The sequence below is a fragment of the Coregonus lavaretus genome (assembly GCF_964263955.1).
Source record: "Coregonus lavaretus genome assembly, chromosome: 32".
NCBI lineage: Eukaryota > Metazoa > Chordata > Actinopteri > Salmoniformes > Salmonidae > Coregonus > Coregonus lavaretus.
The window spans coordinates 12,402,307-12,429,706 of NC_140019.1; the positions used below are offsets into that span (position 1 = coordinate 12,402,307).

The 27,400-nt window shown below is 44.3% G+C and overlaps 1 protein-coding gene across 1 annotated transcript; it reads left to right on the plus strand.

Moving 5' to 3' along the window:
- Positions 1-2,471: 2,471 nt before the first annotated feature.
- On the plus strand, positions 2,472-26,269 carry LOC311107444 (protein phosphatase Slingshot homolog 3-like). Its single transcript, XM_084149937.1, has 17 exons — positions 2,472-2,673; positions 3,206-3,370; positions 10,039-10,076; positions 13,276-13,465; positions 17,779-17,894; positions 19,221-19,289; positions 21,676-21,741; positions 22,134-22,316; positions 22,404-22,497; positions 22,893-23,021; positions 23,630-23,676; positions 23,808-23,954; positions 24,182-24,382; positions 24,774-24,960; positions 25,086-25,208; positions 25,336-25,434; positions 25,514-26,269. The coding sequence occupies exons 2-17, from the start codon at positions 3,323-3,325 to the stop codon at positions 25,706-25,708; spliced, it is 1,932 nt and encodes a 643-aa protein (XP_084006063.1). The 5' UTR covers positions 2,472-2,673; positions 3,206-3,322; the 3' UTR covers positions 25,709-26,269.
- The last annotated feature ends 1,131 nt before the right edge of the window (positions 26,270-27,400 follow it).

Below are 27,400 nucleotides of genomic sequence, written 5' to 3' on the forward strand. Positions count from 1 at the left end.
ATGAGGTTTATAGGGGTGGATCCCAAAATAAATGTGTAAAGTGATAAAAACAAATTAAGTTAGTTGTGCAAGACATTTTTATAGATAAAACAATAAGTAGCATATTGTTTTTAAACTTGTGCATGTTTTTCTCCTCTGACAAAACAAAAGCAGATTTAAAAAGTCTTCCGCGGTAGGATTTAGGAGGAGAGGACACTTCTGTTTGCCTACTAAAGGAGTTTCCACTAGATAGCACAGCCACAAGGTCAAAATGGGCTATTATCGTACAAATTCATGAAAACAACATTTGCTTTTTGGTATTAATGTAAGGTTAGGGTAATGCATAAGGTTATCAGTGTGGTTAAGGTTAGGTTTAAAATAACATTTACAGAAGATAAATTGTAGAAATAGCCGGGGTTTATAACCTTGTGGCTGTGGTAACTAGTGACGACCCTACTAACGAAATGACACACTCCTCGACCACTTATAGCAGGATTCTTCAATTCCGGTCCTGGAGGGCCGAAACACTTCTGTTTTTTATTTCTACCTGGTAGTTAATTGCACTCACCTGGTGTCCCAGGTCTGAATTAGCCCCTGATTAGAAGGAGAGGATGAAAAACAGAGGTGTTTCGGCCCTCCAGGACCGGAATTGAAGAACCCTGGAACCCTTAGAAGGATTACTTTATCCTATCCCAGGTATTCCTTAAAGAGGTGGGGTTTCAAATGTCTCCGGAAGGTGGTGAGTGACTCCGCTGTCCTGGCGTCGCGAGGGAGCCCGTTCCACCATTGGGGTGCCAGAGCAGCGAACAGTTTTGACTGGGCTGAGCGGGAACTATGCTTCCGCAGAGGAAGGGGAGCCAGCAGGCCAGAGGTGGATGAACGCAATGCCCTCGTTTGGGTGTAGGGACTGATCAGAGCCTGAAGGTACGGAGGTGCCGTTCCCCTCACAGCTCCATAGGCAAGCACCATGGTCTTGTAACAGATGTGAGCTTCAACTGGAAGCCAGTGGAGTGTGCGGAGGAGCGGGGTGACGTGAGAGAACTTGGGAAGGTTGAACACCAGACGGGCTGCGGCATTCTGGATGAGTTGTAGGGGTTTAATGGCACAGGCAGGGAGCCCAGCCAACAGCGAGTTGCAGTAATCCAGACGGGAGATGACAAGTGCCTGGATTAGGACCTGTGCCGCTTCCTGTGTAAGGCAGGGTCGTACTCTCCGAATGTTGTAGAGCATGAACCTACAGGATCGGGTCACCGCCTTGATGTTAACGGAGAACGACAGGGTGTTGTCCAGGGTCACGCCAAGGCTCTTCGCACTCTGGGAGGAGGACACAACGGAGTTGTCAACCGTGATGGCGAGATCATGGAACGGGCAGTCCTTCCCCGGGAGGAAGAGCAGCTCCGTCTTGCCAAGGTTCAGTTTGAGGTGGTGATCCGTCATCCATACTGATATGTCTGCCAGACATGCAGAGATGCGATTCGCCACCTGGTTATCAGAAGGGGGAAAGGAGAAGACCTCTGACGAAATTACCTTGATAACAACATTTTCGGCAGTTAAATGCAACAACAAAACTTTAAATTCAAAGCAAGTGAATGCATCCAACTGGTATTTACGACTTCACAACTGGTAAATTCCCACCTCCCACTTGGTTACGAACGCAGCATTAGTGCCTATACACTGAGTATACAAAACATTATGAACACCTGCTCGTTCCATGGCATAGACTGACCAGGTGAATCCAGGTGAAAGCTATGATCCCTTATTGATGTCACTTATTAAATCCACTTCAATCAGTGTAGATGAAAGGGAGGAGACAGGTTCAAGAAGGATTTTTATGCCTTGAGACAATGAGACATGGATTGTGTATTTGTGCCATTCAGAGAGTGAATGGGCAAGACAAAATATTGAAGTGCCTTTGAACAGGGTATGATAGTAGGTGCCAGGCGCACCGGTTTGTGTCAAGAACTGCAACGCTGCTGGATTTTTTCACGCTCAACAGTTTCCCGTGTGTATCAAGAATGGTCCACCACCCACATGAAATCCAGCCAACTTGACACAACTGTGGGAAGCATTGGAGTCAACATGGGCCAGCATTCATATTTGATATTAAAATCTTAATTTTGTGATCTCTTATTTCTGTTAAAGCTATTTCTGTCTTTTGATTTGTTTTTGTTTTGTTTTTCTGCTTTCCATAATGCCAGAACCATTCCTTGTTGTTGATCTAAAAAATATATAATAATCAGGTGGGTACTTATATTTGTCCTATTTCACATGTACAAGTGTGTATTATACGGATGTGTGAATTGGAAATGTATTTTTTGCATATCCTAACTCCCCCTGAGACACCCTCAGAGAGTGGGATCACGGCCAGGGTCTGCCATTACACTAGAAATAACTAGAATGACCGGATTGATGCAGATAACTCACGAAAGCAAAACAACCTAAATCAAGAGAGATTATAGGATATTCCTCATAATAGAAATCTTGCCATTTCCCCTTTAAGAAAACCAATCCTCCATGCCCCTCCTTGTAGTTTGCCGATGTCTTCCTGGTTCAATTAAATAGTAAACTCTTCTTTAATTTGGATATCAGAGTGGAGCATAACTTTTGCCAAAGCGAAGGATTAAAAATAGCTGCTATCCAAGCTCACTGCGTGTGAGGGAGAAGCTTCAGAAGGAGGCATTTTGTCGGAGGAAGGTAAAAGAGGAACTCTTGCTTTATCTTTAACGTTATCCCTTTCACCCTTGGTTTTAACTAGCTAGCATCGATCCGTTGCCTTTCTATAGCTAGCTAGCTAACAGCTTGTTGATTCGCAGACGATCAACAGAGCAGATTGTCCACTCAAACTGAATTGACGCTTTACATGTTTTCCATATGACATCTAGCATATGAATTAACTCCATGCTCTAGAGTCTCAAATGTTGCTATTTTTCAGTAACGTCTAGTTAGTTAGCCACATTGTTTCATTGTAGCAACATTCTATTTTTTTTGTAGATGTGTTGCGTTTGATGTGCGATCGGGCGCAGTGCAGCGCACATTCATTTCTTAACCATACGTGGTCGTTGTGAAGGAATGCTTTGCATGTCACTACAATGGCTATCTCTTCCATCAATGCCTATAACGTTACGTGTTAAATGTCTATTTGTCTCCTCCACTATCCATTATGTCTGCAGATAATACTGTATCTTTATAAACTGGTATTTAATAATCAGCTCCAACTTCGTTGCAGATTTGTGTGAATACATCCTATAGCCCACCCTCCCACACATTTGAGGGAACCCCTGCCTTTCACTCGCCTCTTGTTTTGATCCGCGCGCGTGAAAAACCGACCGAGCGGTGACTTGCCATGGCTCTTCTGACCCTGCATCGGTCACCGTCCATCTCCACCGCTCCGGTGAGTCCCTTTCCCGCGAGCCCCACACATATCTCAATGCAGCTTTACTAGCATTTTATTTTTCCATGGCAGCGCCTTCACTTCACATCACATCATATGATACTCTGCTTTACAGTGTGCGATTCGATACACTGGCCAAGCCTATTATCAAGAATCCATTTGCTTTGGTTAATGAACAACAATCTTTGCCTGGGTCTGTCCAGTAACCTGCTTGGTGTATTCATTCGCGATGATATCATCATCACAGCATTGTAGACTTTGGATAATGTAAAGGGTATTTTATGCTCGCTGGTAGCCAAGGCAGTTATTGTATTGATAAGCAGAGATAACATAACTAAGTAGAGGGCAAACATGCCATAAACTATGTGATACACATGTTACAGTGTATCTGGGGGTGGATATTCACTAAATTTAATCCATAAAATGGTCCTTTGGAGGAAGGATAATCTCACTCACTCACTCACTCACCCCCTGTATACACTCCCTCTGTATTTCTCTTTCACTTCTCTTTAAACATTTAGAGCAACTTTAACAGGCTAATTTAAACTTTGTCACTTCCAAGGCCTCGCTGGTATGTTACGAGTATGCCAAAACATCAGGCGACATTCTCACTTTTCTGTTCCCAGCTTCCCCGGACAGGCAGACATAACTTTGCCCTCCTCCGTCCCCCTGCATACTACTACTCTGTCATCTCTACTACTGTTAACTCATTTTTTCTCCTTCTCTCTTCCTTTCAAACCCTCAACGCTCCTCTGCTGTCCTCTCCAGGCCATCCTCTACAATTTTTTAATTGTGTGTTGTCTGGACATGTCAGTTGAATAACAGGTAATGTGTGATGATTCCTCACAAAACCAGGACAAAAAATTTGGGGGTGGATATTCACTTAATTTAATCCATAAAATGGTCCTTTGGAGGAAGGATTGTTGACATACATTTGGGCAATTTCACGGTAACAGAATGACGATGACGACGATTTTTCACTTAAAAAGTATGACAAACAAAATCCGTTGATTGCAAAGTTAAACAAACCATACAACCCTATGCACAAGGACTAGTTTTAACAATTTCTAGATTTTTTTTAAAACTAAAAAACATATTTACTCGAAGAACAGATGTAAAGTTTGGTAACAGAATGACACTAAAATCTCCCTCAGTTTTGTGACCACCTACCAATCGTAGACATCTGTTTCACAAGTTTGGGCATCACAGTACAGCACAGTAAAGTATAGTTCAGTACATTACAGTAGAGAACAGTAAATTATACTGTACTCTACTCTAGTGTGCTCTAGTACTGTAATGTACTGTACTAAACTTTACTCTTCTGTACATTTCTTTACTGTAATGTCCACATTTGTGAAACAGATATCTATGATTGGTTCAGATTTGGACTGACAAAATTTCAACTACTTTTCAACGTCCATGGATGTCCGATGTCGGCATTTCCATGTAAAAAGCCCCATAAGCAATGTAATCCATAGAATGTACCTTTTGGATTGTTTACATATATTTGACATTTATATCTGAAAAATAGGGGTAGGGTTGTAGAGAATCGAAGGACCATGACTGTAATAAGAAATCTTAGGTGCTGGCTTAAGGCCGGTAGCAACCACTACAGAATGCTCTGTCAGAACAAGGATGAGGCGGATGTCCAGGTTAAGGGGAGTTTAATGGAAGAAGATGCCAAAATTCACACATCACACTGGGAACTAAGATCAGCTGGATCCCACAGCAGCAACAGGCGAAGATCTCAGGAGAGTAGACAGCTGCACAACTGAAAGAGAGGGGGGGGAAAGACCCAAAGGTGGGAGAGAGCTGGACCCTGGGTCCAGGAGAAACTGACAGCGCCCAGAGCTGTTGACTTGGGGCCTGACAGAGCTAGTGACCTGGGGCCTGACTGGGCTACAGACTGTGAGCTAGGGAACGTTAGAACTATCAGGACAGAAAGCTCTGGGCCTACTGGGATAGGAAACTGGGTACCCAGCTTAGCAGAAAACTGTGAAGCCACTAAGCGATCAGGGAACTAAGGGCTAAGATACTCTGGACCTACTGGGGCTATAGACTGAGGACCTAGTAGGGCAGAAGGTGAGGTGTCTCCTACGACAGGTCACTGAACACCTTGTTCCGGAGGGTACCCCACGGGGAAACCAGGAGGGTTCCCCACGGGGACGTCAGGAGGGTCTCCCAAGGCTGGAGCTAGCGGGAAACAGTTTGGATGGGCTAGCAAGAACCCCAGGGCTGAGAACGGCAGGTTTCACCAGGCAGGGACTGACGGCCTGGACAGCAGACACGGACCGAGCCACTGCAGCAGAGACTGGAGGGGGCTCCCAGGGAGGAGCAGGGAGACGTCTTTGGACCGCAGTAGGCTGGACGTCGAAGGTAGGACTAGGCAGATCCCACCAGACAAGGACTGGAGAGGTCTGAGTGGCAGGGCTGGACTTGGCGCCTTCAGCAGCTACAGACAGGGCTCCCACATTATGGACCAACTGATATTTAGAGGTGTCAGCTGGAGTAGGGTTCTCCCTCAGGGTGAACTCTGGTATCTCCTCCATCCCTGGAGAAGGCTGTAGGTCTTCCTGCTCGGGAACAGGCAGGGAGGTAAGGATTAATCTTGGGGTCCAGAACAGGGGTCGACAGAACTCTGTCACTGGAGACGGCGATGGCACAACTGTGGGAACCAGTTGAGACTCTGCGACAGTTGCTGGTTGAAGCACAGCTGTGGGAGTGGTGAGCTGAAGCTCCATGGCAGGAGCCGGTGTAGTAGGCCCCACTACTAACTTCAGCTCCTTTCACGGAACAGTCTGGATTTGCTCGGCTGGGGTCGGCTTGAGCACAGTGGTAGGGTGCACTGCCAGGGTGAGCTCTGGTAGCTCCTCTGGCCCTGGAGAAAGCTGTAGCACCGCTGTGAGGGACTCTACAGCAGGGGTCTGATCCGAGACCGGGGCTAATGGTGAAGCTAATGTGGAACGGCGCTGCGTCTCGAGCATTTTCTGGCGTCAATGAGCTGGTTGCGCTGGCACCGCAGAACCTCATTCTGGCGCTTCTGGTGTAGTATCTGTTGCATGATGATCTCTGAGATGATGTCATCAACTTCTTGGGCAGCTTGGTGGCACAGGTCCCTGTTCTCCTCTAAGACGCCTTTCAGTTGTAAGAGGAGAGAACTGTTGAAGGACTGGCTGAGACGGTCAGGTGACAACTGGGAGTGTCCATCAGGTAAGTACTGGCGACGGTGGTCGGGTGGACTGTAGGAACATTCCATCTTCCGGACTGCTTCAATGAGCTCATCAATCTCGTCACACTGGCTGTGTAAACGCGGTCCACGCTCAGGTCCACGCTGATTCCGGTGATCTCTGGCTGAGGTTCGACGCTGACCTGAGGATCTCTGGTCGAGGTTCGACGCTGATCTTGGCGATCTCTGGTCGAGGTTAGCCTGAGGTGCGAACCCGGTGAATTAGCAACCAATGAAAAGGCTGAGGCTCTGCCCTCTATTCTGCTAGTCAGCCTGGGTGGTGTCTTGGACCGGTGAGGAGTTGTTGAATGGGAAGAAGGCCACTTTGACTGCAGTATATCCCGTCTCAAGTGCTCAAGAAAACCCTCTAGCTGCTCTCCCTCGTAGGAGTAGTATGTGGATGTGTGTGGTAGTTTGTGCCTTGAGGTAGCCATCACCGTAATTGTCGAGATATTGTGGCAGGTGAGCTGGTCGGCGCGGACGGACCACATCTTGTGGAGGATATTCTCTGTTAACTGGCATCCTTGGGCTGTAGCAGTTACTGGCTCCGGCTTGAAGGACCATGAAAAATAGGGGGTAGGGTTGTAGAGAATCGAAGGACCATGAATGTAATAAGAAATCTTAGGTGCTGGCTTAAGGCCGGTAGCAACCACTACAGAATATCCGGTCAGAACAACGATGAGGCGGATGTCCAGGTTAAGGGGAGTTTAATGGAAGAAGATGTCCACATTCACACATCACATACACATCTGACCACCCATGGTTCAGATAACTGAGAATCATGTCCAGTGAGAACTGACATTAACTATGTGGTTCTGAAAGGAAAGCGGAGAAAGAAAACTTAGGCTATAGCACTGCTATAATATGAATGACATGGCTGTATATGCTAGCACAGGTAAGTATAAAACAGCAAGGGCTATACACTGCAGCAGGCATAAGGCCTAGTCCCATGGCAATAGACTAAACAACCTATTGGACTTGTACACATGAAACTCAGGCAAATGTGCTCAAATAAACATTACAGTAATGTTGAAATGTATACATAATATAAATACAATGAGCATGAGTGATATATATATATAATAGAAAATAGCCTAGCACCATAAAGGAGAAATGCTAATAAACTGCTAATCGCTAACAGTCATGCTAAAATGCTCATGCATTCCAATGCTAGGGGAGCGCGAGCTAGCTAACAAACTTAACACACAGTAATTATACACAATAGACCACAAGACTTAGCTCCACATAATATGACACACAAGGAGGAAAAGTTCAGCAGGAGGGAAACTGTGGAAATGCTCATCAGGATGGGGAAAGCACGTTTCTGACCACACAGTGTGCTGGGGTCATAGACTAATTGAAACCGAAGTTCCTGGAATCAAGGCCACTGATAGGCTGAATGAGATTTGGTGATAAGTATTTGGTGTGACTTTGACAGATAAGACACTAACAAAAGTGGGGGTCCTCTGAATGGGAGAATGAGCTGTCCGACTAGAACTAACCAGATGGGATGGCTAGAATCAGCTGACTGAAGCTGGCCATTTTAACTATCTAAACGCATAATTGAGACATAATTAATTGAAGTTTGAATATTTGACATTTTGGCCTTACCCACGCCTCCTTTAAGAATCCAGAATGTTTCATCTGAATCGGCTACAAAGCAAAAATGGGTGTCATATGAAGCTTTACCGCTTGCTCTGAAATATTAGTAGTATTTTTCCATTTAAATAACCATTTCTTTAAATTAATTTGAGGTAATGAAATGTATAAACATGAATATAGAAAGTATACACATTTTCATTTGGCAAATTGTTCTATATATTGTTGAACATAATATACTCTACAGCATATCAGTGTTCCAGAGTGGGATCTCTGTTACTTTTAGAGTTGTGTTTAAATTTGTAAGCATTACCAACAGCGTGAATATAACATTTGATTCACTCTGCTGGTGATTTGTAGGATGTGCAATGATACAAGTAAAAGGAGGGCTGTGATTGGTTACATTGCCTACTATGCCAATTTCTCTGTTTAAAATGGGCCATAACTTTAAAAGTAGCAGAGAGCGAACTCTGGAACTTTGATTTGCCCGTAGAGTATATTATGTTCAACAATATCTATAGAAAAATAAAACAATGGCATATTTTGAATATTCATGTTTATATTTTTCAATGTTAATAAATTAATGTACAAAAATTGTTATTGAAAGCAAAATACTACTGATTTTACAGAGCAAGCGATAAACCTTCATATGACACCAATTTCTGCTTTGTGGCTCCTACAGATGAAACATTATGGAGTCTTAAAGGAGGCATGGGTAAGGCCAAGATGTCATAAATATGCCAACTTTAATTAATTTCTCAATTATGCTTTTAGACATAAATGTCAAATATATGTCAACAATCCTTTCTCCAAAGGAACATTCTATGGATGACATTTTGTGAAAATCTCAAAAACCATGGTATTTTCTTGTCCTGGTTTCGTGAGGAATAACCCTTATGTTACTGTCTCAAGTTTCACTCACTCACACCTTGTTACTGCAGCTACCCCTCTCTCATACATTCTGTTCTCTCTCACTTTTCCCTCCCTGTTTGTCTTTTCTATTCCTCTTCCTTATTCTTTCTCTCCCTGCACTCTATAATTAAAGAGGTTTATCACTCTGTAATCAGCAGACTTCAATATGTGACACAAGATGGTATATTTATCAGATTGTAGATTTACACAGTAAAAAGTAAATTGGTTATAGCCTGGTCCCAGATCTGTTTGTGCTCTTGCGAACTACATTGCTGTCATTGTCAAGTGAAGTTTGGCATGACAATGATTTACAGAGAGTTGGCATGATGGCACAAACACTCAGGCTAAGGCAGTGGCGGACGCCAAGCTCTCAATATCAAGTTTCGCATGGACCCCCTAGTCATTTAATGTGGGGCCAATCATTTGTACACCATACATCATTAGTCAATCGTGTTGTTCTCAATATACCTCATGCTATTAGACACTGAAAGATGGACCTACAAGTGATTTGCATAACAAAACATTCCAGTCATGGTTCTTCGTAATTATATATTTTTTAATACCCAAACATTTATGATGACAAATCTATTTGGTTCACATAACAAACCTCACTGAACAGTTACAACAAAAAAAAATTGTGTGTGTGCAAAGAGTGCTAGGAAATAAGCAAATACTGTCCAATGATATTATAGCAAGGATTTGGAGGTGTGGCTTATTGGGGGGGCGTGGCTTTCAGTTAGTTATTTTTGGCCACCTGTAAGTGTGAATGTCTTTATAGTTCACCTGGTCTGTTGACTTTCAGTTGCTCTTCTGATTTACATTGGGGGCTCACTGTTAAATCTAGCACAGGGGCCTGTGACGATGTAGTTACGCCACAGGGCTAAGGAGTTTGTGTTAGTAAATTAATCATCTTTCATATAATTTTTTGAAGGATGAAAGCATCCCAAGAAGAGGGAGACTTCAGAAAAGGTAGATTATTGTGTTTTTTAGTTTTGGGTTGTGAATTAAATTTGTATATATACAGTGCATTTGGAAAGTATTCAGACCGCTTCCCCTTTTCCACATTTTGTTACGTTACAGCCTTATTCTAAAATTGATTTAATTTGACATTTTTGCACATTTATTAAAAATCAAAACCAGATACCTTATTTACATAACTATTCAGACCCTTTGCTATGAGACTCGAAAATTCAGACCCTTTGCTATGAGACTCTAAATTGAGCTCAGGTGCATCCTGTTTCCATTGATCATGCTTGAGATGTTTCTACAACTTGATTTGGAGTTCACCTGTGGTAAATTCAATTGATTGGACATTATTTGGAAAAGCACACACCTGTCTATATAAGATCCCACAGTTGACAGTGTAGGTCTATATATATATATATATATATATATATATATATATATATATATATATATATATATATATATATATATATATATATATATATATACACACACACAGTGGGGAGAACAAGTATATGATACACTGCCGATTTTGCAGGTTTTCCTACTTACAAAGCATGTAGAGGTCTGTAATTTTTTATTATAGGTACACTTCAACTGTGAGAGACGGAATCTAAAACAAAAATCCAGAAAATCACATTGTATGATTTTTAAGTAATTAATTTGCATTTTATTGCATGACATAAGTATTTGATCACCTACCAACCAGTAAGAATTCCGGCTCTCACACACCTGTTCGTTTTTCTTTAAGAAGCCCTCCTGTTCCCCACTCATTACCTGTATTAACTGCACCTGTTTGAACTCATTACCTGTATAAAAGACACCTGTCCACACACTCAATCAAACATACTCCAACCTCTCCACAATGGCCAAGACCAGAGAGCTGTGTAAGGACATCAGGGATTAAATTGTAGACCTGCACAAGGCTGGGGTGGGCTACAGGACAATAGGCAAGCAGCTTGGTGAGAAGGCAACAACTGTTGGCGCAATTATTAGAAAATGGAAGAAGTTTAAGATGACGGTCAATCACCCTCGGTCTGGGGCTCCATGCAAGATCTCACCTCGTGGGGCATCAATGATCATGAGGAAGGTGAGGGATCAGCCCAGAACTACACGGCAGGACCTGGTCAATGACCTGAAGAGAGCTGGGACCACAGTCTCAAAGAAAAGCATTAGTAACACACTACGCTGTCATGGATTAAAATCCTGCAGCGCACGCAAGGTCCCCCTGCTCAAGCCAGCGCATGTCCAGGCCCGTCTGAAGTTTGCCAATGACCATCTGGATGATCCAGAGGAGGAATGGGAGAAGGTCATGTGGTCTGATGAGACAAAAATAGAGCTTTTTGGTCTAAACTCCACTCGCCGTGTTTGGGGGAAGAAGAAGGATGAGTACAACCCCAAGAACACCATCCCAACCATGAAGCATGGAGGTGGAAACATCATTCTTTGGGGATGCTTTTCTGCAATGGGGACAGGACGACTGCAACATATTGAGGGGAGGATGGATGGGGCCATGTATCGCGAGATCTTGGCCAACAACCTCCTTCCCTCAGTAAGAGCATTGAAGATGGGTCGTGGCTGGGTCTTCCAGCATGACAACGACCCGAAACACACAGCCAGGGCAACTAAGGAGTGGCTCCGTAAGAAGCATCTCAAGGTCCTGGAGTGGCCTAGCCAGTCTCCAGACCTGAACCCAATAGAACATCTTTGGAGGGAGCTGAAAGTCTGTATTGCCCAGCAACAAGGTCTGTATGGAGGAGTGGGCCAAAATCCCTGCTGCAGTGTGTGCAAACCTGGTCAAGAACTACAGGAAACGTATGATTTCTGTAATTGCAAACAAAGGTTTCTGTACCAAATATTAAGTTCAGCTTTTCTGATGTATCAAATACTAATGTCATGCAATAAAATGCAAATTAATTACTTAAAAATCATACAATGTGATTTTCTGGATTTTTGTTTTAGATTCCGTCTCTCACAGTTGAAGTGTACCTATGCTAAAAATTACAGACCTCTACATGCTTTGTAAGTAGGAAAACCTGCAAAATCGGCAGTGTATCAAATACTTGTTCTCCCCACTGTATATATATATATAGGTCCCACAGTTGACAGTGCATGTCAGAGCAAAAACCAAGCCATGAGGTCGAAGGAATTGACGTAGAGCTCCGAGACAGGATTGTGTCTAGGCACAGATCTGGGGAAGGGTACCAAAAATGTCTGCAGCATTGGAAGTCCCCAAGAACACAGTGGCCTCCATCATTCTTAAATCGAAGAAGTTTGGAACCACCAAGACTCTTCCTAGAGCTGGCCGCCCGGCCAAACTGTGCAATCAGGGGAGAAGGGCCTTGGTCAGGGAGGTGACCAAGAACCTGATGGTCACTCTGATAGAGCTCCAGAGTTGCTCTGTGGAGATGGGAGAACCTTCCAGAAGGACAACCATCTCCGCAGCACTCCACCAATCAGGCCTTTATGGTAGAGTGGCCAGACGGAAGCCACTCCTAACTAAAATGCACATGACAGCCCGCTTGGAGTTTGCCAAAAGGCACCTAAAGGACTCTCAGACCATGAGAAACAAGATTCTCTGGTCTGATGAAACCAAGATTGAACTCTTTGGCCTGAATGCCAAGCATCACGTCTGGAGGAAACCAGGCACCATCCCTACGGTGAAGCATGGAAGTGGCAGCATCATGCTGTGGGGATGTTTTTCAGCGGCAGGGAGACTAGTCAGCATCGAGGGAAAGATGAACGGAGTAAAGTACAGAGAGATCCTTGATGAAAACCTGCTCCAGAGCACTCTGGACCTCAGACTGGGGCGAAGGACAACGACCCTAAGCACACAGCCAAGACAACGCAGGAGTGGCTTCGGGACAAGTCTCTGAATGTCCTTGAGTGGCCCAGCCAGAGTAAAGTGTCTGAATACTTATGTAAATGTGATATTTCCGGGTTTCTTTTTTTTTTTTTTTAAGTTTTTTAAATAAATGTGCAAAAAATTCTAAAAACCTGTTTTTGCTTTGTCATTATGGGGTATGGTGTGTAGATTGAGGAAAAAAAACAATTTGATCCATTTTAGAATAAGGCTGTAACGTAACAAAATGTGGAAAAAGTCAAGGGGTCCGAATGCACTGTAGTTTGGATGTGATCATATGGAAGTTTCATTGCAAACATCTTTCAAAGTAATAATTCAGTCTTCCATCCTCCATAACAGAGAGAGCTTTGCTCTGGTCAAAGGGGCCGTCCTTCTCCTGGAAGAGGGAGAGAGGGAGGGGCCACATGAAGAGACATCGCCCAATCACTCACTTTCACCCCTGAAGCTGGGGGGCGGAGCTTCAGACACACAGCACAGACAGCTGCATGCCATGGTGTCACTACTAAGACCAGAGGACACTATCAAACTGGTGAGACCTGTCAGCAGTCACATGCCCAGAGGTAGAATGTATAGAATAAGCATACAATGGATAGGACAGGCATTGTGTGAAGGACTGGGTTTAAACTTGGGTCATCTGCAGTCTGCACACCACAACACTGTGTTTGTGCTTAGATAATGCCTGGGCATCAGCAAGTCTTCAGGTCTCAGGCAAGGTTACTCATCACTGTTGCGTGGTTCACCAAACCACCTCTGTTACAACACATTTACATTTTAGTCATTTAGCAGACGCTCTTATCCAGAGCGACTTACAGTTAGTGAGTGCATAATTTTTTATTGTTTTATTTTTTCATACTGGCCCAATTGAACCCACAACCCTGGCGTTGCAAGCGCCATGCTCTACCAACTGAGCTACACAGGGCCCATAGCATGACTAGAACAGGCGTGATGCCTGGAGCACTGAGTAATGTCATGTTAAAAGCTTCTACTAATGGGTCACATTCATGTAATCCTTTTCACTAGGTCTCAAAGTGCCTTTACATTATAGAAAGGATGGTAACTCACCCTTAAACACCTCCAACATGTAACATCCTAGCCTGGTGGTCCCAGATCTGTTTGTGTTCTTGCCAACTCCATTACTCATTATCAAACCCAAACCTGTTTGGCATGACAAGGTGTTGGCACGATAGCACACCAGACTCAGGCTAGTAACATCCACCTACACATATAGTACCAGTCAAAAGTTTGGACACCTACTCATTCAAGGGTTTTTCTTTATTTTTACATTGTAGAATAATAGTGAAGACATCAAAACTATGAAATAACACATATGGAATCATGTAGTAACCAATAAAGTGTTAAACAAATCGAAATATATTTTATACTTGAGATTCTTCAAATAGCCACCCATTGCCTTGATGACAGCTTTGCACACTCTTGGCATTCTCGCAACCAGCTTCACCTGGAATGCTTTTCCAACAGTCTTGAAGGAGTTCCCATATATGCTGAGCACTTGTTGGCTGCTTTTCCTTCACTCTGCGGTCCGACTCATCCCAAACCATCTCAATTGGGTTGAGGTCAGGGGATTGTGGAGGCCAGGTCATCTGATGCAGCACTCATCACTCTCCTTCTTGGTAAAATAGCCCTTACACAGCCTGGAGGAGTGTTGGGTCATTGTCCTGTTGAAAAACAAATGATAGTCCCACTAAGCCCAAACCAGATGGGATGGCGTATCGCTGCAGAATGCTGTGGTAGCCATGCTGGTTAAGTGTGCCTTGAATTCTAAATAAATCACAGACAGTGTCACCAGCAAAGCACCCCCACATCATAACACCTCCTCCTCCATGCTTTATGGTGGGAACTACACATGCAGAGATAATCCGTTCACCCACACCGTGTCTCACAATGACACGGCAGTTGGAACCAAAAATCTCCAATTTGGACTCCAGACCAAAGGACACATTTCCACCGGTCTAATGTCCATTGCTCATGTTTCTTGGCCCAAGCAGGTCTCTTCTTCTTATTGGTGTCCTTTAGTAGTGGTTTCTTTGCAGCAATTCGACCATGAAGGCCTGATTCACACAGTCCCCTCTGAACAGTTGATGTTGAGATGCGTCTGTTACTTGAACTCTGTGAAGCATTTATTTGGCCTGCAATTTCTGAGGCTGGTAACTCTAATGAACTTATCCTCTGCAGCAGAGGTAACTCTGGGTCTTCCATTCCTGTGGCGGTCCTCATGAGAGCCAGTTTCATCATAGCACTTGATGGTTTTTGCGACTGCACTTGAAGAAACTTTCAAAGTTCTTGAAATGTTCCGTATTGACTGACCTTCATGTCTTAAAGTAATGATGGACTGTCATTTCTCTTTGCTTATTTGAGCTGTTCTTGCCATAATATGGACTTGGTCTTTTACCAAATAGGGCTATCTTCTGTATACCACCCCTACCTTGTCACAACACAACTGATTGGCTCAAACGCATTAAGAAGGAAAGAAATTCCACAAATTAACTTTTACAAAGGTACACCTGTTAATTGAAATGCATTCCAGGTGACTACCTCATGAAGCTGGTTAAGAGAATGCCAAGAATGCCAAGAGTGTGGCCAATATGGCCTCCCGAGTGGCGCAGCTGTGCCACTAGAGATCCTGGTTCGAATCCAGGCTCTGTCGTAGCCGGCCGCGAACGGGAGATCCATTGGGTTGACGCACATTTGACCCAGCGTCGTCCAGGGTAGGGGAGGGAATGGCCGGCAGGGATGTAGCTCGGTTGGTAGAGCATGGCGTTTGCAACGCCAGGGTTTGGTTCGATTCCAACGGGGGGCCAGTATGAAAAATATAAATGTATGCACTCACTTAACTGTAAGTCGCTCTGGATAAGAGCGTCTGCTAAATGACTAAATAAAAAAATTATATTGCAGTTTAGGCGCAATTTAGATTTCGGCCACTAGATGACAGCAGTGTGTGTGCAAAGTTTCAGATTGATCCAGTGAAGCATTTCAATACTGGACTATTTTGTATCAAGTATGCCCAAATATGCCGAATTGGTCAATTGATACATTTTCAAGTACATAACTATAGAGAACATACAAAAATGATATGGTAATACAAAATGTAAGTTTATACACTCCCAGGAATGTCATACATGATGGATCATTAGCTTATACACTAACTTTCACACATCTAGATGGCCGGGCGGGGGGTGGGTGTGGAGCCAGAGACAGGAGGGGTTCAAACTGTAGAACCCAGTTCCTACATTTGAAATATACAAATTGATTTTATCAAACAAAACTATGACAAATCAGAGCAAGATTACTGAATGTAAGTACATTATATACCTTCAGAGGTGAATGTATCAAACCAGTTGCCATAATACGTTTTTTGTTGTCGTGCACTCTCCTCAAACAATAGCATGTTATTGTTTCACTGTAATAGCTACTGTACATTGGACAGTGCAGTTAGATTAACAAGAATTTAAGCTTTCTGCCCATATAAGACATGTCTATGTCCTGGAAAGTTTGCTGTTACTTACAACAGTCATGCTAATCACATTAGCACACGTTAGCTCAACCGTCCCGTATACGGAACACCGATCCCGTAAAGGGTAAACAGCATGATCATTGCACAAGTGCACCTTGTGCTGGGGACAATAAAAGGCCATTAAATGTGCAGTTTTGTCACACAACACAATGCCACAGATGTCTCAAGTTTTGAGGGAGCGCGCAATTGACATGTTGACTGCCGGAATGTCCACCAGAGCTGTTGCCAGATAATTGAATGTTCATTTCTCTACCATAAGCTGCCTCCAACAACGTTTTAGAGAATTTGGCAGTACGTCCAATCGGCCTCACAACCGCAGACCACGTGTAACCACGCCAGCCCAGGACCACATCCGACTTCTTCAACTGCAGGATCGTCTGAGACCAGCCACCCGGACAGCTGATGAAACTGTGTTTGCACAACCGAATAATTTATACACACACTCAGGGAAGCTCATCTGCATGTTCGTCGTCCTCACCAGGATCTTGACCTGACTGCAGTTCGGCGTCGTAACCGACTGCAGTGGGCATATGCTCACCTTCGATGGACACTAGCACACTGGAGAAGTGTGCTCTTCACAGATGAATCCCGGTTTCAACGGTACCGGGCAGATGGCAGACGTGGGCGAGCGGTTTGCTGATGTCAACGTTGTGAACAGAGTGCCCCATTGTGGCAGTGGGGTTATGGTATGGGCAGGCATAAGCTGCGGATAACAAACACAAGTGCATCGATGGCAATTTGAATGCACAGAGATACCGTGACGAGATTCTGAGGCCCATTGTTGTGCAATTCATACACCGCCATCACCTCATGTTTCAGCATGATAATGCAAGGCCCTATGTCGCAAGGATCTGTACACAATTCCTGGAAGCTGAAAATGTCCCAGTTCTTCCATGGCCTGCATACTCACCAGACATGTCACCCACAGGCGACAATCAACAGCCTGATCAACTCTGTGAAGGAGATGTGTTGCGCTGCATGAGGCAGATGGTGGTCACACCAGATACTGACTGCTTTTCTCATCCAGGCCCCCTACCTTTTTTTTAAGGTACCTGTGACGAACAGATGCATATCTGTATTCCCAGACGTGTGAAATCCATAGATTAGGGCCTAATTAATTTAATTAAATTTACTGATGTCCTTATATAAACTGTAACACAGTAAAATCTTTGAAATTGTTGCATGTTGTGTTTATATTTTTGTTCAGTGTATAAATGCCCTTTATCCCTGTCTCAACCCTACCTGTACATGTCGTCCCTTATCCCTCCTTTCTCTCCTCTCCTCTCTCCCACCTCCCCATCTCCATGCAGGCGGTGAGGTTGGAGTCAGTGAGTCCAGTCCGGGTGCGTTATCTGATCGTAGTCTCCACCTTCAGTAACAAACAGGAGAGCATTCTACTGGGGATGGACTTCCCCGACACAGACAGGTGTGTGCTGTTGTCATTGTTTCAGTAGAGGTGTACAGTGGTTGCTGTGGTTACCTTAGACCCTTTGCTGGGCAGTATTCCGTATTTTACGATATACCGGTACTGATGCACGGACCGGTTTGGGTTTTTACTTTGCCTTCTATAACGGTATTTGAATGTTTTGGTTTGTTAAATGTGATACGCCGTGTGTAACGTCCATTTTTATAGTTTACTTCGCTACTTGAGTCATCTCTCTCCGCGCTTTCTCTCTCTCCATGCCGCTTTCCACACAGACCTAGCCCCGCCCCCTGTCACTCAAGGAGCGCATTTGTTGTTCCTCGACCACGAGACACTTGCTTTCAGTCTGCATGGTAAATGCAGCACATGCAACAATGTACAACGATGCTGTTTTCACTTACTACTTAATATAAATCCTCTAGCGTTCTATAATTACACTTAGTTTGTGTTTCTTACATCTGCAAACAGCGTGTTTGGCTTTTCTTAGCAAGTTGGGCCTAAATCTTGTTCGCCACTAATTGCTAGTTAGCTAGCTAGCGAACTAATAAATGTACTAAGTCAGAGCAAACGTAACTAGCTATACAGCCTGATAATACCAGTGAGGGTGTAGACCTAAATCAGCATGTTGTTTGTACAATAGTATCTTCTAAATCAAAGAAGAATATGCAAAGCATTAATATGTTAGCTACATAACGTAGCTAAGAGAACATTCAATGTAGCCAAAGATTATAGCGTCCCCTAGGAAACACTTATCAACACTTTGGTTCCTACCCTGTCACAATAACTCCTACCTGGCATTTTCATTCATTGTCATGTCAAACAACACTGTATTCAAAGTGCCCACTATTATATTTTAACTATAGAATTAGAATAATCATTCTATTTCCGTAATTCCAATAGTTAACCCAAGTGTTATTGCTCTAAAGTGCAACATTTGGTTAAAAATAAGGCCTAGATTGTTTGCCCATATCGTGCAGCCCTACGTGGCAGTGTGGAAATGATGTCAAATGAGTGCAGGAAATGCAGAAATTGTTGAAAATGCAAATAATTATTTGAACAGTGTAAAACAATCAGTATGGAGAAAGACCCATTGAAATCACTTAGAATGTATGTGTTGCCACCCTAGGGTCACGCACTACTCATAAAGCACATTTAGAACTTGTATTATTAAAAAACATAAAATACTGTCATACCGTTCAATTTGGCCATATCGCCCAGCCCTACCTTAGACCAGTCTAGAGAATGACTTACGTTGATAGAAAATAAATCTAGTAAATGTTGCCAAACAAAGAGAAATGAATGAAAACAATCTGTCTCTGTTTCTTTCAGTGGTCAGTGTACTATCGGTCTGGTTGTGCCGATATGGAGCGACACACAAGTGTATCTGGACGGAGATGGGTAAGCGTTAAAAACGTGTTGTTGTGAGTGAAAGAGAAAGATGGAGGGATGAACTGAAAGAGTGCAGGAGTCAAATGAGGAAACTAGGAAGTAGCTTGCTGAGCCTTTGCCACAGCACGGTTGGCCTGGCATCTTGGTGGCTGGGCAGACATAGTAATACCAATGAGTAATCTCTCTCTGTTTATGTACTTGGATTATTCTCAATTTGTTTATGTCACTATGTCACCCCTTAGGTCAACACTTAAAACATCTGCATTCACTGCATAAGTACTTTCTAATAAAATCCAATAACATTTTATTTGTCACATGTGCCGAATACAACAATTGTGGACTTTACAGTGAAATGCTCACTTATGAGCCCTTTCCCAACAATGCAGTTAAAAAGTAAGAAATTTAACAAATAGATCAAAAGAAAAGTAATAAAATAACAACAATGCTGTATACAAGGAGTACCGGTACCGAGTTAGTGTACTGGGGTACGAGGTAGTTAGGGTGATTGATTGATTTAAGGTAATATGTACCTGTATGTTTGGTTAGGTGACTGATTTAAGTACTATGGACATGTAGGTAGGGGGTGAGAAATAGAAAGTCCAGGTAGCAGTCTTATGGCTTTGGGGTAGATGTTCAGGAACCTTTTGGTCCCAGACTTGGCGCTCCGGTACCGCTTGCTGTACGTTGCAGAGAGAACAGACTGTGACTTGGGTGGCTGGAGTCTTTGACCCTTTTTAGGACCTTCCTTTGACACCACCTGGTATAGAGGTCTTGGATGGCAGGGAGCTCGGCCCCAGTGATGTACTGGGCCATACGCAAGCAGTTGCCATACAAAGCGGTGATGCAGCCTGTCAAGATGCTCTCAATTGTGCAGCTGTATAACTTTTTGAGGATCTGAGGGCCCATGCCAAACCTTTTCAGCCTCCTGAGGTGTATGAGGTGTTGTCGTGCCCTCTTCATGACTGTGTTGGTGTTTTTGGACCATGATTGGTCCTTAGTGATGTGGATACCAAGGAACTTGAAGCTCTCGACCGTCTCCACTACAGCCCTGTCGATGTGAATGGGGGCGTGCTCGGCCCTCTGTTTCCTGTAGTCCACGATCAGCTCCTTTTGTCTTGCTGACATTGAGGGAGAAGTTGTGGATCTGTTGGGGCAGTATGCGAATTGGAGTAGGTCCAAAGTGTCTGGGATGATGGTGTTGATGTGAGCCATGACCAGCCTTTCAAAGCATTTCATGGCTACTGATGTGAGTACTACATCAGTCATTTAGGTTACCATGGCGTTCTTGGGCACAGGGACTATGGTGGTCTGCTTGAAACGTGGTTATTAGACTGGGTCAGGGAGAAGTTGAAAATGTCAGTGAAGACACCTTGCTAGCTGGTCAGCACATGCTCCGAGTACGCGTCTGTTTATAGTTCGTCGGAGGGCGTAGCAAGATTTCTTTATAAGGGTCCGGATTTGTGTTACGCTCCTTGAAAGCGGCAGCTCTAGTCTTTAGCTCAGTGCGGATGTTGCCTGTAATCCATGGCTTCTGGTTGGGATATGTACGTTCGGTCATTGTGGGGACTACGTCATCGATGCACTTATTAATGAAGCCGGTGACTGATGTGGTAAACTCCTCAATGCCGTCAGATGAATCCCGTAACATTTTACATTCTGTGCTAGTGAAACAGTCCTGTAGCTTAGCGGCCGCTTCATCGGACCATTTCCGTATTGAGCACATCACTGGTACTTCCTGTTTGAGTTTTTGCTTGTAAGCAGGAATTAAGAGGATGGAGTTATGGTCAGATTATGGCCAAATCCAGGTTAGTAATCGCTGTATTGATGTCCAGAAGCTCTTTTCGGTCATATGAAACGATGGCCTAAACATTATGTAAAAATAAAAAGCACAGTTGGCCAGGAGCCTGTAAAACGGTGGCCATCCCCTCCGGCGCCATTATTTCAATAGTTTGTTCACAATGTGTTTAAGCGTTGACTGTAAAGTTTATGTAGAGCTTTTGGCTGTTCTGGTGTGTGGTGGGAATGTGTTGCTTCGTTGACCTGGGTGTGCAGCAGTGTTGCCTCAAGGGAGAAGATTCCGTTTACCACAGATCTAGGATCAGATTACTCCACCTCCAATCTTAACCAGGAGTAAGAAACCGCATTCAATTGATGTTGTAGCCCTGTCTTGTTCTTTGTAGCGGTAATAGGGTTCACATGCTGTCTCTGTGAAGTGTCTCTGTCACACCACGACTCTCACACCCACTGACTGGGTGTCTGCCATTAGCAGGATCATACCTTCACACTGCAATGATGCTATCTCTCTCCCTCTCTCTTTCACACACACACCATCCATCTGTGTTGCACTCTTTCTCTCTCAATCACCCTCCCTTTTTATTTTTTCTCACCTTCTCAGTGGTTTCAGTGTCACGTCTGCAGAAAAGACGAGAATCTTCAAGCCTGTTTCCATACAGACTATGTGGTAGGTTTTATTCCAACCTGTTTCCATACAGACTGTGGTAGGTTTTATTCAATTCTGTTTCCATACAGACTGTGGTAGGTTTTATTCAATTCTGTTTCCATACAGACTGTGGTAGGTTTTATTCCAACCTGTTTCCATACAGACTGTGGTAGGTTTTATTCCAACCTGTTTCCATACAGACTGTGGTAGGTTTTATTCAAGCTTGTTTCCATACAGACTGTGTGGTGGGCTGGATATTGTTGACAAATACAGTAAACACACACACACACACACACACGATACTCCCTTTCAGTACTGTAATAGGATGACCTAAAACCTCTACGCTTTCATCCATAATGGCCTTTAGTCTTTTTCACTGTGTAGACCCTGATGTGTGTCTCCGCTGTCCCCAGGTCAGTGCTGCAGGCACTCCATGGCTGCTGTGAGCGGGCGGTGAAGGGGGCAGTGATCCCAGGCTGTGGACTGGACTGGGCCCAACACTACTACGGTCATGTGGAGTCTGACCGCTTCTGTCTCAACGAGTGGGGAGCCATGACGGGCCTGGAGTCACTCAGGAGGGACAGCGCCGGGCAGAGGTGTGTGTGTGTGTGTGTATGTCGGCTAGATGTGGAAGGGGAAGCAGGTAGTCATACTCTGTCTCTCTCTGTCTTGTCTGTATGCAGCTCGACAGATAGGGTGTCTGTGGAGCGGCAGATCAAAGAGGAGCTCAGAGACATCATGAGAACAGAAGACCTAGAGAATATCACCTCCAAACAGGTACCACAAAGATGTAATATAATATCTATAATACATTTAAAAAAAGCACTTTTCATGAAATAAGCCCAATACTTGGCAAGGTCACAGGCGAAGGCGATAGCTGCCTCAAGTGGCTGAAATGCAACCGAAGTGGAAGTAGATCACTTGATAGAATTGATCATAATCGATATGGTAATATACAGGGAGTCTGTCTACAGTCTATGACCGAAATGACTTGTAGAGTCTGTGTCCGTATCTATGACACTTTACCTGTAACACAAGCCATTTAAACCGGCCAAGTCAGAACCAGAGCTCAAAAGCTCATTTTAACCTCATGGACGGATTGAATGCTCATTGGGAGCAAATATGGCGTTGCGTTGTTCAGTTGGCCATCCTGCTCCTGTCTCCGTCCCCAGGTCCGCAGTGCCCTGGAGACCAGGATAGGCATGGACATGAAGAACTACAAGGAATACATTGACAACGAGATGATGGTCACCATGGCGCAGATGGACAAGCCCTCCAAAATATTTGACTACTTGTTCCTGGTGAGTCCCATCTGACCCTTAACAATGTCACCTTCGACCTATGCCACACAGCAGTAGCCCCTAACCACAGATCTGATCGGCTTACCCAATCCCAAATCCTAACCTTGATCATGTGGAGCGGTATGGGTTACCTTTACAACAAGTCCCGTGACACTTGTGGGGGTCGTAGATTGGTCATATTAATTTGTAGGCCAAACCGTTCGAAATGCTACAGACATTTTTGTGAGAAGACCGATTTTCAGGATGCCTCCTGGTCTGATAAACAGCGCTGTAGCTCTGCCACTTTCCACTGCAGATGCGGAAGGGCGACATAGGCGGATGCGGTGGATTGAGACTCAACCCATACAAAAAAAACTCTAGTTTAAACTGACGGATTTTGTTGGTTATTTTTTTATTATGTTACTTAGATGGACTCTAGGGGATTTAAGTTGTAAAGACATCTCCCCGGGGATGATCATCACAGGAAGTGTACTGTAGCCAAGAGTTGGTCACGACTCCAGCCTAGTGTTTACAGCTGGTGAATAGAAAGCTCTGGCCCTCTCCTCTCCAGGCTGGTGAATAAGGCTCGGTCTCTCTCTCTCTCTCTCTCTCTGTGTGTGTCTTTTGAGGGCTCTGAGTGGAATGCTGCCAACTTTGAGGAGCTACAGAAAAACAAGTAAACTTTTCATTTACTGCCATGTGTGTTTGTACGCTTGTTATTGACGTATGGAAGGTGCGTAAGCAAATGAGCAAGCCAATGTGTTGTGTTGTTGCTGGGTAACTAAGTGTCTGCCAATGACATTGCAGTGTGGGCTACATCCTGAACGTGACGCGGGAGATCGACAACTTTTTCCCAGAATCCTTCAGCTACATGAACATCAGAGTGTACGACGTGGAGGCTACAGACCTGCTGTCACACTGGAAAGACACATACACCTTCATCAACACAGCCAGGTAGTCTCACCCTCCTCTTCCTCCTCTCACTCGTAGACCTTCTCCCTGCATTGCGCTGTAATGATATGGATTTTAAGTCGATTTATGTCTATTCTATAATATTTTTTACTGTTTGAATGATGTGTTAACGATGTGCCACCCTGAATAAGCCAGTGAAAGTCTCAAGGATGACACTGTTCATTTTAGTCACACAATGATGACACAACCCCTTTCTGCCCTCCCAATAGGCAGAGTGGCCAGGCGGTGCTGGTGCACTGTAAGATGGGCGTGTCTCGCTCTGGGTCCACAGTGGTGGCCTACGCCATGAAACAGCAGCGCTGGTCCCTGGAAGTGGCTCTGTCCTACGTCAGGGACCGCAGGCCCATCGTCCAGCCCAACGACGGCTTCATGAAGCAGCTCCACACCTACAGCGGCATCCTCAACGCCAGGTTAATTAACGCGCGTGTTTGTGTCCCCGAGTGGCGCAGTGGTCTAAGGCACTGCAGCGCAGTGCTAGCTGTGCCACTAGAGATCCTGGTTCGAATCCAGGCTCTGTCGTAACCGGCCGCGACCGGGAGACCCATGGGGCGGCGCACAATTGGCCCAACGTCGTCCAGGGTAGGGGAGGGAATGGCCGGCAGGGGTGTAGCTCAGTTGGTAGAGCATGGCGTTTGCAACGCCAGGGTTGTGGGTTTGATTCCCACGGGGGGCCAGTATAAAAAAAATTATGTATGCACTAACTAACTGTAAGTCGCTCTGGATAAGAGCGTCTGCTAAATGACTAAAATGTAAATGTCAATGTTAACGTCACCTGTATGTTTACTGTACCCTACATTCCAGTCAGCAGCGCCATAGCGCTCTCTGGAGGTGGAAGTCACGGGCAGAGAAGGAGCAGAGGAAGATTGAGAGAGAGCAGTCTGCTGCTTCACACAGCAATGAGGAGGAGGAGGAGGAGGAGGAGGAGAGCGAGGAGGAGGAGGAAGAGTTGGAGAGTCTGGATGAAGTTGATGAGGCAGATAAAGAGATGGTTAGGAAATATTTATGATTAGGATGATATTGTCAAGATCTGGATGAATTATATTTTGTGGCAATTTATTATATTTGAATTATTTGAAGCAATCATAAATCTCTCTCAATCTCTCTCTTGACCAGGTATTTGAAGAGCCTGCCCACAAGTCTGAGACTGACCCAGAAGCTCCATCCATGGAACAGGCTGCTCTATCCACGGAACCGGCTGCATCCAATCCCCTCATCACTGTACAGGACAGTGACAAGGTGGGCAACCTCTCACAAATGTAGTGACATGACAATACCTTCTCTAACATTAGATTACACTGAATCAATGTCAAAACCAACCTGTTTATCAATCTCTAATATCCTCCCTCCCTCCCTTCCACTCTAGGTGACTTCTCACAGCCCCAGTCGCAGTGGCAGGATGAACCTCTTCTCTCTCATGCAGTCCATCAACGAACTGGAAGACGAGGACCTAAGGCATGAACAGGTAAGAGAAGTAAACGATGGGGAAAGAGTGAAATTCAAGAGCAACAGTTTTTCTTACCCTTTATCATTCACTGGCGTAGATTGCCAACAGTCACCGGAGGTCTCCAGGGCAACGGAGGCGGAGTTATGGACGGAAAGGCCTCATGCATCAGAGGGCCCATGTGGACGTTTCACCTGAGCCAAGCAGCCTATCAGGACTCAGAAAACGGGAAGAGGCGGGGCCAAGCAAACCTGAGACCAGGGAAGGAGATGCCAAGACAATGGAGGGGCGGTAAAGAGGAAGAAGGAATGGAGAATGAGAAGCCTAGAGGAGACGCTAATAGGAAGAGATGAAATGTTCCGCCCACTTTCAAGCTATAAACATGAAAGAATTACCCTAATATATTTATATACATCAGACCAACTATCATCATCATTATATTATAGATTATTTAACAGTCATGCCTTTTGCACAATATTTCCTGTTTGGTTATTTGAATGCAGTGGTCACCAACTGATCGATCGACTGGTCGATCTCCAAGACATTCTAGTCGATCACCAAACATTGTTAAAAAAAACCGATAAAGCCTTGCATTCCTTTTATTTTTTTGCGCTGTTGACAGTAGGTGCACTTGATTCAGCAGCCCTAGCGCCAGGAAGGCAGTGTTCATATTTTGACCATTTCATGTGTCTGAAGGTAGAACACCCCTTACTCGGCAGGCCCAGAGAGCAAATCAAGTGCACCTATAGGCCTACCGCTGGCCAATCAGATAGCTCAGATCACCATGTCTGCAGTTTCCTCTTGCCATAGACTGTAAAAAGAAGCCTCGAACCCACAGCAAAGTTGATAATGTGAGATTTAAAAACTTAAAACCATGACTAGAGGGACTCGACGAATACAGCAAAGAGCTGTGCATGTTTAAGTTGTTACTCAAAACTGTCAACCAGTGGAGGCTGGTGGGAGAAGCTATAGGAGGACGGGCTCATTGTAATGGCTGGAATGGAAAAAATGGAATGGTATCAAACATATAGAAACCAAATGTTTGACTGTACCATTTATTCCATTCCAGTCATTACAATGAGCCCATACTCCAATAGCTCCTCCCACCAGCCTCCACTGCTGTCAACACTTTGTTCAACCGTTTTATAAGACATAAAATGCGTGTTTCGATAAGCTTGCATTATATGCTGCTTGTGTCCTTTTTAATAGAGGAATATTTCACTTTCTCTGGTCAACATGAATTGGTGCATGAGGCAGAAATAATGCAGTGCGACTTAAATTTCGCCATCAGATGGATTAAGACTGTGTCCCCTTTTCTCAGCGGAGGGAGAGTGAGAGGGACCGCTGCTCCCTTCCTCCCCTCAGACTGACCATCAGAAGCAGGCCATCAGTCCAGTACAAAAAATATATATATATTATGCTCCCTCAGCTGTACCTCACAAGTAATACAACAAATGATCTATTACCAGTGTGATCATATACCTACAATTTCAAAATGGTCTGAGAAGAACAACATTGGCTGGGCAATTTAAGGGTAGCCAATATGCAGTGATAATGTATTGGGCCTATAGCCTACTGCACAAACCTCATTGCCACAGAACTGTTTTTAATTGGTTAATGTTGCATAGGCTTGTGTTTTTAATGTCATGTTTTTTGTTATCTGAGCGGTAGATCTCGGCTTGCATTATGACTCAGAGGTTAGTGACCACTGTTTTAATGTATCACTGTTTACCAAACCATTTACACTCCATTGGTAGTGATGGCTCATTGTTTTAATGTCACTGCAGTATAACGACACCAATATGTGTATGACAAAAACCTAGTATTTCTGGTTAGACTTACCTACGGTCCATAGAACTTGGAATGCATGTACATCTGTATTTCAGTACGTATCATACCACATCCATATGGAGTTTGCCCGCCCTCTCTCTCCTCATGGCATATCAATGGTTTAATGATATCTATGCAATGATTCCTTTAATGTTCT